The sequence below is a fragment of the Ptychodera flava genome, chromosome 14 (assembly GCF_041260155.1).
Source record: "Ptychodera flava strain L36383 chromosome 14, AS_Pfla_20210202, whole genome shotgun sequence".
Classification (NCBI taxonomy): domain Eukaryota; kingdom Metazoa; phylum Hemichordata; class Enteropneusta; family Ptychoderidae; genus Ptychodera; species Ptychodera flava.
The window spans coordinates 24,389,085-24,400,938 of NC_091941.1; the positions used below are offsets into that span (position 1 = coordinate 24,389,085).

At 39.2% G+C, this 11,854-nt stretch overlaps 1 protein-coding gene across 1 annotated transcript; it reads left to right on the top strand.

The window, feature by feature from the left end:
* The first annotated feature begins 2,783 nt into the window (after positions 1 to 2,783).
* On the top strand, positions 2,784 to 10,121 carry LOC139149868 (uncharacterized). Its single transcript, XM_070721871.1, has 6 exons — positions 2,784 to 3,001; positions 6,081 to 6,300; positions 7,094 to 7,153; positions 7,911 to 8,285; positions 8,798 to 8,900; positions 9,700 to 10,121. The coding sequence occupies exons 2-6, from the start codon at positions 6,139 to 6,141 to the stop codon at positions 10,005 to 10,007; spliced, it is 1,008 nt and encodes a 335-aa protein (XP_070577972.1). The 5' UTR covers positions 2,784 to 3,001; positions 6,081 to 6,138; the 3' UTR covers positions 10,008 to 10,121.
* Positions 10,122 to 11,854: the final 1,733 nt, after the last annotated feature.

Below are 11,854 nucleotides of genomic sequence, written 5' to 3' on the forward strand. Positions count from 1 at the left end.
ATGAATGAATGAATGAATGAATGAATGAATGAATGAAAATAAAACTTGAATTGCCCTTTTCACAAATCAAAATGGCATTATTATACTCTTCTAAGCAATGCAGACGATTAGAAATTTGTTCGTAACAATAATTGTCACGTATATTTGTCTAGAGACCAGAAGTCGGTTTCCTTTCAAAATGCATTTTGAAGTGTGGGTGATCGGTGATACAACTTTGAATAGACCATGTATAAAAATCAAGATAAAGAGAATTAAATATCCAGATTCTACGATGGAGTTAACCAAGCTTTTAAAAGTGGCAAATTCGTAAAAGCGTATCATCGGGAGGAGTACAGGCATTTTTTTTATAAAAGACAAATCTACTATAGGACGATGCAGACTAGGACATCAATTGTGAAGCGTATGATTTATGGTTTGTTTCGATGTTTTTTGTGACCTCTGAACTTTGACCTTAAAGAAAAAAGGTCCATCACTATGGTGAATTGTTAAAAAAGTGCCAGACTTTCCGAAAGTGAAAAGGGGATTTTGAAAAAAAAATTTACTTCTACAAAATCAATCCTCAAGACCCCAACGAAAGGTTCACCTGCAAGTGTGAGTTTCCAGCTGCAGCAAGTAGTACGACTGTTGTACGCAGGCTTGGATTGTTCACTGAACCACCCTCTTGATTTGTTATGTTATTTTTATGCTGAACGCCGCAAGGGATTTGTCAACCACGTGCCACAGGTTACTCTCACAACATCAGAACATGGGACAGAAACCCACTGCATGGCGAAAAAGAGAGATTAAGACGCAACGTAGATTGAAAACCTAAGAATGAATGGAGAAACTTATTTCATTGTTTAAATTCAATTCCAACGTGACAGGTTGAAATTGAGCCAATGATTTATAAATTCATAGTTCAAACTGCTTCTAAACAATGCTAATCGATCCTGTTGTTTTACGATAAAACCCCACGACAAAACCTTTCTCTCTTAAATTCTACGTTAAGATCATTTCATTTTTGAAAATACCATTCCCCAATCTTCATCATGGTTCTACTTTAAGTGGTTAAAATCTTTCTCAAACATAAACCATTAAGTATTATTGTTTCGAAAGTCAGGTCACATTGCCCGGACCTGCGCTCAAAGGTCGTATGGAACCCATACGACCAATGTAAACTCTGCATCCAAGGTACGATGGTGATGGGTGAAAGTTAAAAAAAATGTCTGTCATAATCTATATCGTATAATTTACATGTTGCAGCTATGGTGATAAGGTGCATCTTTATCGTGCACTAAATGCATTGTTTGTGAACGAGAAACTCGCACAGGCTCAGTTCCGACGATCGCTTCCCTTTAAAGAAAGGTACGTGCCCAGTCTTCAAGAAATAACGCCTGCAGCTTTTTACAAATTCGACATTACAGAGCGACAAGAATTCACAACAAAGCACATAATGTGTGTTAGCTTTTGTCTCACAAAGGCATTGCCTTTTTTGTGATAAACAGACCGAAGGTCCTCTTCATTACAGGTGTTGTTGTGTAAGATCACGCCATATCTTGCCAGGCAATTGCGACCATGCAAATTGTATTTGACACGAGGCTGTCGCATGTTCAAAGTAATCGTTCAGCTGGCATTACAGGACACTATTTGGTTTGTAATGTGTAAATTTTAAATTGATATTTGGAAAAAAGATTCCTTTGGACGTGAAAGTTTCATCGCCAAGATGCAAAATTTTTGGGAATTTTTTTCAAGAATTTGGGAAATCACTCCTACAGATATGGTGATTTGTGCTTCGTTACCATCGATGTTCAGATCAAAATAGTATATAAAAATTACATATCAAAGAATCAAACCACACGTGCTGCAGAGTGAAGACAAAAATTAATACTACTTTCTGTCGGAGTGTAGTGCGATGCATTTTTTTATAAAACATATCTACAATTGCCTGTCGGACGCACTTGGACTGGTCATATCGAGGCTGTTCAAAGCAACGGCCTTGACCGTGACATATTTCCACTGTGTCAATGTCGCAATAGAGTCAGTGCCTAGAATTGCCCTGAGAAGAGTATATTTCGCATATTGAAAACGGTGAATCTGATATTTCACGGCAATAAAGTTTATTATTGATAATGTTTTCATAAATATTTGGTAAATAATAAATGATTGTGATAATAATAAATTGTAATGATAATAAATTGACTCTCGAGACTTCTCTGATGTTATTTTTAATTTGCAATCATATATTTTGCAATCATATATAAGCTTATAACAATAAAATCTTATTTCATAATAATAAAACAATACCAAGTGGAAAGCGGTTCTCACTGATGGCAATATACGATGCATGAAATATTGCAAAGATATGTTACTTACGTTTCGGGCATCTAGCAATACTTATGTAAATATATATATATATATATATATATATATATATATATATATATATATATATATATATACGGTAAAAATTGAATTGATAACAAGAAGAAAACAGGACTTAGGCGTTACTCAGAGTTTCACGCTACATGTGTTCTCTGTAGCGATCATCAGACGAATGGTTCAACTTATCTTATCTTCGAATGTTTCCATTGCTTGTTTCCATTCGTCTGATGATCGCCACTGAGAGCACATGTAGCGTGAAACTCTGAGTAACGCCTAAGTCCTGTTTTCTACTTGTTATAAATTTTTACCCTATAAATCGCTCTGCCATACAGGTGTTGAGCACTGTTGTGTTTAGTCTCACGGTTCATACAATTATACATCGACTGAGTTTGATATGAAAATAGCAATCTTGTGGGGGCGCCGTGTATTCAGTCTCGACGGCTCTGTCTGTGATTATGCTGCTTTTCACTTTCTAAAATGTATGCCTTCGAGTGAGTCATTCCTACAGCATCTCCGGTTTCTCCTCAGATATGCGCATCCATACACCAATAATTTCTATTTTCTCGTAGCCTCAACGCCGAGAACGTCTTTTTTTGTGATGTGTCAAACGGCGGTGTCCCTTGCATTCTAGACACTTCAGGTAGGTGACGATGGAACTGAACGTCGCTACGTAATCGCAGTGCTACGTCTAAATGTTCTTTGTAGTGTAGGTGGTTTGCAGCTGCGTGAATGCACACTGACTTGCACATATAATGAACGCTCTTGCGTTATGCGTTACCCCATGTTTATATATATCGTTCATATCTATAATTGAGATAAGTTGACGGCGAAATGTGGCCAGTATATAAATATTTGTAGTGTGCACCAGTCGGTTTAGAGACCCACAGCGTTAGAACGACATAACGACAGATTTAATAATTTAAGGATGTTGACCCTTCAACGTTGTAATTTTGTCCGTGCAAGAGTTACATTCCTACTCGAGTTGCAGTTGCTGACGCGAAAGCATAAATAAAGACGGCAAGTCAGAATGACGGAACTAAATATAGGCACCAGGAGTCCTCATCACTTCGTCGCTAGGTGCATGTTTTCCCTAGAAATCTTTATCATCGTACAATCAAGCCGAAAACATTGTTTCGAACAATCCTTCCACCCGAAAAGGGGCGCGTTTTTTGTTTTTTGACGTGGCATAACGAGTAATAATACCCACTTAAGCGGTTCGCAGAGTGAATTAACATTACTCTTAATCAAGATCGATGCACTGCCTGCATGGCGAGACGAAAAGACAGCGCATAAGACAATAATGGTTAGCTTTATGTCGCTTGTTCTTCCCTGGCTTATGTGCACAAGCATAGCGGAAGCCGACGTCATGGCTCATACCTATGAGCGGTGACGTCATCCATGGAGTCCAGGTCGAGGTATTACTGAAAACAAAAAAAGAGAGATGTAACGACAGCCACCTTGCACTGAACCATAAAAGGATTTTTAATATGTTGTTTTCATCGCGATAATAATGCTGACTTCTCACGTGAATTTAGACGCGCAGTACTACTTCCTGTTTTAAAAATGTACAATTTGTTGAAACTAAATAGCTGTCCGATTCTCCCGAAATGTGATTTTTTCATAGTTATCAAATGATGTGTCCTGTCCAATTTTTAGCGCTTTTCGAATGCTACGATACAGCAATAGAGCTAATACAGATATATTGTATCTTTTAATGTCTGTTGTTAATGTAAACGCTGATTGAAAGCTTGAAACTGTTAAAGAAAAAACCCAGCGCACCAACGGATTTAGCAAGAATGCGAATGGATTTGTTTTGGAGTCATGTTTATCAATTAAGAGAAGTAGACGCTTCTTGATGGTGGTTTGTTGGCTACACGTAGAGGGGAGGCCGCTGTATTTCACTTTCTAATCATGTTACATTGAAGAATGCAGCAATGTGCGAGTATAAAGTGTATTGGGCCAAAGATGATGGGTTCATTTCTCATCATCTAGCGCATGTCGATCAGAACTTGCCGCGTCAGTCTTTCTTCTTCGCGTTCGCGTGAAAAATAAGAAGACTTCGGCATCAAAAAGACGTGACAGCTATACACATGGAAGAAAATGCCAATGTGTATATGAAATCGAAAATACGCCATGTACTGAGGTGCTCCTTTTATCTTGCTACTTGCCACAGTTGCAAACAGCATGTACACAATTTTTAACATCCCTATTCCTTGGCGTTCGTATCCGTACAGAGATCTTGTGATGAGCCCATGAGGAAAATAGATGTAGGCCTATAAATAAATAAATGAACAAATAAACGCATATCGTGTGAGATGTCTATGATTAGAGACAAACACTTTCGCCTCACTATACTTGCAACGAGATTCCCCTTGTCAGCTATCGAAAGTAATAGAATATTATCTTGAGCGCTGTCCTGTGATCTAGTTTCGTCTAACCAGAAATGTACAGTCGGTGAACGCAAACTAGAGCCCATAAGAAATTCTAAGTAGCAAGGTCGTGACCCGAACTCTGCAAACTATGTCGTTCTGGTAACCGTACACTTTCTCTTCATCGAACAATATATAATGAATCCGTGTTTTGCCAACAGATATGCTGATAATGTTCAGTCTGATCATAATGTTGCAGCATCGTTATCTTGCAAATCTGCTAGTAATGCAACTTGAGTCTCTGTGAACATTTATTTGCATCACGTTCGTTCTGTGAGGCTTTCAACTTTCATGCCCGTAATATCGATTTTCCTTTCGATTTTTGTTACTTCTTCTTGGTCTCAAGTAACTAAATTGCTACTCCATCGGGGTTGACATTCAGTTGTATTGTCTTGTATTGTATTGTACTTTTTAAATTACTTTCACGAGGGAATGATGGGAAGAGAGGGTTGAACTTTTGTAACATTATTGATATATTTCCATTGTTTAAAGGGACATTAGCTGTAACTTTTGACTAATTTTTCACTACTCTGTTTCAATGTATCAACTACAGAATTTTACTATAATCCGATCATCATGACCAATGCTCGGTGTCCTGGTTGCCAACACGGCTTGTATAATTATGTGAAATGACCATTGTTATTGTTGATAAATGTATTCTAGTCCGGACCTGAATACAAAATTTAAACAATAACAATGCAGATTATACTCATATAGGGTATATTTATGAGCTAAATATTAGGAATTTCCCCATGGTTTAGGGATTCAAACCAGAAACTGGCAGATGATACACAGACCAAACAAAAATTTAAAAATGACCAAAGTTACAGCTAATGGATCTGTAAGTAATATTACTTAAAATGTAATCATACATACATACACATACATACATACATACATACATACATACATACATACATACATACATACATACATACATACATACATACATACATACATACATACATACATACATACATACATACATACATACATACATACATACATACATGCGTACAGACAGACAGACAGACATACAGACATACAGACAGACACAGACAGACAAACAGAGACGGGGAGAAAGAAATGTAGTGATGCATGCAGACACAGACTGAAATCGGACATTCACACGGATTGACGGACGGAGGGTGGGCAGGTAGGCAGGTATACGTTTAAACATACAGAAATTTAAAATATCATTATTATTCCTCAACTTTTAGTTTACTGATTTATGTTTTTGAGATCGTACCCTTATTATCCTTACTTTACTTGATCCATTTTTTATTGTAGATTGCATCACATCAAATGCTTCCTCACTGAAATCTTTTAAAAGTACTCAACAGCAGCAATGTTCACCGTTGACTGCCAGGCAACGAGTAGTGTCCTTCGCGGTCTGGGAGTCACTTTGATTCTGTTGGGCTGTCTGGACGTGCTGTCCGGTGTAATCTGCATCCCTCTGTGTCTGTCAAGTTTGAAGTATGTGTGTGGAGCAGTGTGGACAGGGACAATCGTAAGTAAAGACCAATAACTCGTCTTGCATTATTGCCCTAATTTATTATTACATTATGCATCTGGTCAAATCATGGAAGGAGAATCAGACATTTACATGGGGCCACTGTAGCGAGCATGCATTGTATTTCAGAAGACATCCGGGACATCTATGACGTCACTGTATGATTTTTTATACTCCATATTTCTCTATATAAGTACCCACCTGAATTGATTTATATTTAATTTACATCCACGTATTCATAAGCATGTGATTAATCTTGCATTTTTTATTGCTTTCTCCATACCTATGACGAATATTCACATGAATGGCTGACGGAAGTGTCCAATGATCAACGACCCCAAAAAGATGCACGAGTGTTTGTGGGTTCACCTGTTTGCTTTCAGAATTCAGAATTTTACAATGATTGATACCTTTGTTGACTTCTGTCAACCTCTGAGTGGTGTGGATGCCAACTGCACACTTCTGCGATGATTAGGTACAGATCACACACAAACTACTCAAACTAAGGTTGAACGGGCAATCCTGCCCCGACAGAGAGCAGATTCAATATCCTACGTATAACGTTTGATAAGATCGATAGGGAAAGCGATTTTGTAGTGTTGCTGTGATCTCTCTCCATCAATCTGAATTGCGTATTATCGAAGTCATCATTGTCGTTCAAGGAGCGCCAACTATGGCAAAGATCGTCATCTAACCCAAACTAATCGTTTTCCATAGATCGCAAGCAAGAGCACAGACACTCGCATTAACTTATTGTGATTTTACTATTTTACACGCATGCGTTGTGCAGATCACGTTGACGGGATTCATTGGTCTGCTGAGTGGACGGAGTGCAGACAGACAAGCATGTGTGAGTAGCCAACTCAGCGTCTTCAGATATGAAAAAAATTAAAATCCCTGTTGACCACAACATATAACTGTTGTCGACAACAACCCCTTTTTCGTTCGAAGCACCTGTAACTGACAGAGCGAGTGTGGCTTTCATTTAAAAGCCCTGCTCTCATTAGTGAACTTAAACAACTTTGCCACAATTTATTGAAAAGTTTGTTTATATGTGGTATTCTTAATTTCGTGAAATATTGCTGACTTAGCAACTCTTGTATTACGAATCAATTTCCAATGACAAATCTTAGTTTTAGTAGAATGTCACGTGTCACGTAGAATGCGTCTCGGGAACAGATGTTCGGACTTCTTTAATTTTTACAATTTTTGTCCGATCTACCATTTGTTAGCGTTCATTTTAAAGCTGTTGGACTAAGAAAATAAATTTGCCGTCTTAATTTTCGAATTTTTTTTTTCTCCCATAGAGTTAACACAGGGATGGCGGCCATTGTGATTCCAACCTTTGCACGGTGACCCCCAATTTTTATTCTTGATTTTGAAAGAGGCTGGTTGAAAGTTTCTCTATGGAAATTTCGAGCAAGAGTTCAAGTATTTCACTTTTGAGGCGCAAACTACCTTGTATCGTTCAGGTCAAAGGCCGAAATTAACCTTCATAAGGACAACTTTCAATAAATGATGGCAGTCGAATTTTTTTCATTTCTTTGTCTCTCACTACATCTTTTTCTCTCCCCCTCCCTTCTTTTTCATCCCGCATCGTAATTCAGCTTGCCACGTTTTTGATATTCAGCATACTGAGTACCCTGGTGTCTTTCGCGGGTTGGAGCGTTGCCGTGGCCTCGTTGTCGGCTGACCGGGTTCTCTACGCCATCTACGGCGACCAAGAGAACGTCATGAAGACACCGCAGGGGCCAACGGTCTACTACTCCAGCAGGGAGGCTGCTCCGAGTCGCCGTGACAACCAGTCCGATGTTCCTGTCTCGCTTGGTCAGGGCGGTAGAGGTGAGGTGACCGAGGACGATTACCTGGCGAGTGTGACCTTGCATTCCATGGGACTGGTATTGTCCTTCATCGAGATGGTGCTAGCGTTGGTTGCTTCCATGATGTCGGTCTACACTCTGTATAAAAGACAGCGCAGAACGGTGAGTATCATTAGCAAGAAAACCTTTCAATTTATTCCATTGAGGTGCCACCAGAAATGTGAAACTTCAGTTTAGGCGCTTTAGATAAAATTGTTTGTTTGCCGTCCGTGTACTGGTTGGTCTTCAGAGAAAATTAAGAAAACAAACACAATATTAACACTATTACAAATAAAAATATCACTTTTCCAAATAAACCAAATAAAAATTCAGCTTATGTTAATACACTTGTGTTTTCTGTCTGTGTTTGCTTTTTCCCCTGGCTGGCTGGTAGGTTTTTCAAAAATCCACGGACGGCAAACAAGATTTTCTTTAAATGGCCCTACTCAGAAATCTGGACTAATTTATCAATTTATCCGAGATGGCGATGCTGGTTTTGGTCGTGTCGGTATGATGTTGAAGTTTTGGTGATGATGATGGGGATGATGATGATGATGATGATGGATCATTTGCAACTGGCTCCTTATTTCTATCTTCTTGGAATTCGTCTCACCTCAACACCTCTTACTTTGCAGGGGGCTGTGGTTTATCAGACACCAGTACAGCAAGTGGTTGTCCTGCAACAAGGATATCACCTTGAGCGTCGGCGTGATGGTAGTTTGGTAGTTGTTCACTCAAGTAAGTTGCATCTCAATGACCCTCTTTTTCCCCCGGCAAAAACAAAAAACAAACAAACAAAACAAAACAAAACAGAACAAAAACAAAACAAAACAAACGAACAGAACAAAACAAACAAACACAAACTGCAAACCTCGACGGTGTTTAGACTGTACCTTACAGACTGCGTGCATATTTGCCCAGTACTTCACTGTATACTGTATACATTCGAAATCACGTTTATGTAGGTATATGTATGTATCTATGTATGTGTCTATGTGGCTATGTATGTATGTATGTATGTATGTATGTATGTATGTATGTATGTATGTATGTATGTATGTATGTATGTATGTATGTGTGTGTGTGTCAGGTAGGTAGGTAGGTAGGTAGGTAGGCAGACAGACAGGTTGTTAGATTGGTAGGTAGGCAGTTAGGTGAGTATATCTCACTACACTAAGATATACGGAATTATTTTCATGGCAATTTAAGAACGGGATATATGGAAAGACCACTTCATATTCACATAGGTTTCGTGAAACTCATTCCATGATGACAACTAGGAACTATTGGAGAGTTGGAAAGATGTGCAATTTTTTGTCTTTCAAGAGTCGATGTATTTTTCAGGAGACAGAATATACTTCTTTTTTCATAATTCATTTTTTACCATTTTTCAGTCTTTGATCGCGAAAGCAGAACGTCTTAAAGTTTGAATATTTTCAGTATACTTTCGAAGTTTTTTTCCCCTTTTTGACCATTCCTCTGACAATGTACCGCCAATGTTGCACAAGGCATATTGATGGAATGTGTTTCCTTCCAGACACAGGTAGCCAACAAGTAAATCAAAGCCAGCAGGCGAACGCAGCCCCGTCGGCAAATCCGACCGCTAACAACGCTATCATCGAGGTACCGTCTGCCAATTTACAACCCGGGCTCGAGATGGTGGCTTCTCAGCCGGCGGAAACAGCCACCAACGGTAATAATGGTAACGGCGGAGGCGGGAACACCAGCCAACAGGTGCAGCAATCCCAGCCACAAGAACCGCCGACAGCGCCTCCAGTGTCCAATTATGGACCTCCCCCAGCCTATGCATTCATCGACACCGGTGAAATGCCGGTCAATCTGTAACTATGGAAAGAATGATTAAAATCGTAACAAACAGCAGGTGCCCCATTGTGCAATATTGCAACTTTAAAGTACAATTTATGAGTTTTGTCCACATTTTCAAAGTTGATTCATCAAAGACTTTTTATGAAGCTTCGCTTTCAACTATCGTGAAGATATTGATTTAATGTATTATCAAGAGTAGAATAAGTCTGACGTGTGTACATACTGTAATTTTGATTTGATCATAAGAGTCTAGAAATTCAGCCGTGTGAATTTTAATTGTGCACTATGGGCGCAAAATGATGAACAAATTATTAGTCAACCACAAAATTACCAGAAACGCACAGGCAAGCACAACCACGTTGATTATTCGTCGATCTTCTATAACCGATGCCATGTTAATTTAGCCGGGTATCTTAACTATTTAACTATTTAACCGTTAAGTCATCGAATTTATTGAAAATCTGCTCTGCTTAATAATGTTACATTTACCGGTGGCATTTAAAGTATACGGGCAAAACACTAATGATTGGTGTCTACGGAGGGGGGAAACAACGGCAACGATTGACAGACGGTCAAAACAGGTTATTCTATCATGCAAACCATGCGTACAGATTCTGACACCCCCCTATAGTACCGTGGGCGCATTTAGCCGAAAACATAATGATCTTCGCCTGCGTCCCGGTGGTGGCAGTCCCCGGGTTGGCGGGTACCCATGCGCGTTACCAAATTCACGGAAAAGGGGGTGTTTTTCTTCAGTCATCTCGGAGATTCTAGGTCCGTGAAATCGAGAAAAAGGGGTACTTTTTCAGAGTAACCTCCGAGATTAGGGGTAGTCCTTTCATAATCTCCCTAGGACACTAAATCTGGTCTAGTCTCACTCTAGATGATTGTGTATGAATGTGACTAAAATCAGGTGAGGACAAACATTTGTGATGTATGTACATGTATACAAAGTCAACCTCCAGGGTCAACCCTGGAAGTCAACATACTAACCTCCTAGATTTCGAAAATAAGGGTATGTTTTTTACAGCTAATTTCTCCCAGATTTGCCACAAATAGGGGGTGTTTTTCTCAGAAATATTCTAGGAAAGGGGGTACTTTTCAAACTTGGGTAACAAGCATGGGTACCCATCAACCCGGGGACTGCCACCGCCGGGGCCTGCGTGAACTCAAAATCGTGTGGTTTGTCGTGATTTTCACCCAAAACTTGCAATTTCTATTCTCTTTCTAGATGTACTTATCAACAAATTCCTTAAAAATAAATAATCAAACAGCTGAAATTTAATGTGTGATGATTTCCAACTTTCTTCGTTATTGCTTTGTGTTGTACACAATTGTTATGAGTAATAAAGCAGTCTTATGTATCACTTTGTCATGAATTGTTTAGATGGCCTATAATGGGTATAATGGTGATATCTTGAAGATACCGTTGTGCCGTACGCTTTATGCCAATTCTCGACTGTGTCGGCAAACCTGTGCCTATAAATGCTTGCACTTTGTTATTGTGACATTTCCTCTCGGGAAAGATAATTTTTTTGGGAAAAGCCATTCAATTTGCTAAAACACCGCCATTAGTACAAAGTTTATAGCAGTAAGTCAGCGCAAACGTCTCGAAATGAACGAGAGACCCGTTGACTGAGAGTGGCGCCATTCAAGTGTGCACCATCCGACGAGAGATCGATCACTGACCGAGACAGCCTAATTCCAATCAATCAATTTGCATAAGGCGAAGACGTGTCAAGTTCCTCAAGTTAGCCTAAAGTGTTTTATTCGGCATCGCTTCCTTGTCAATACTTTACTTTCTGGTGCATGAAGTTATTGGTTTCCCGTTGGCTTTAAATTTTCAAATATTCATGCAGAGTGAA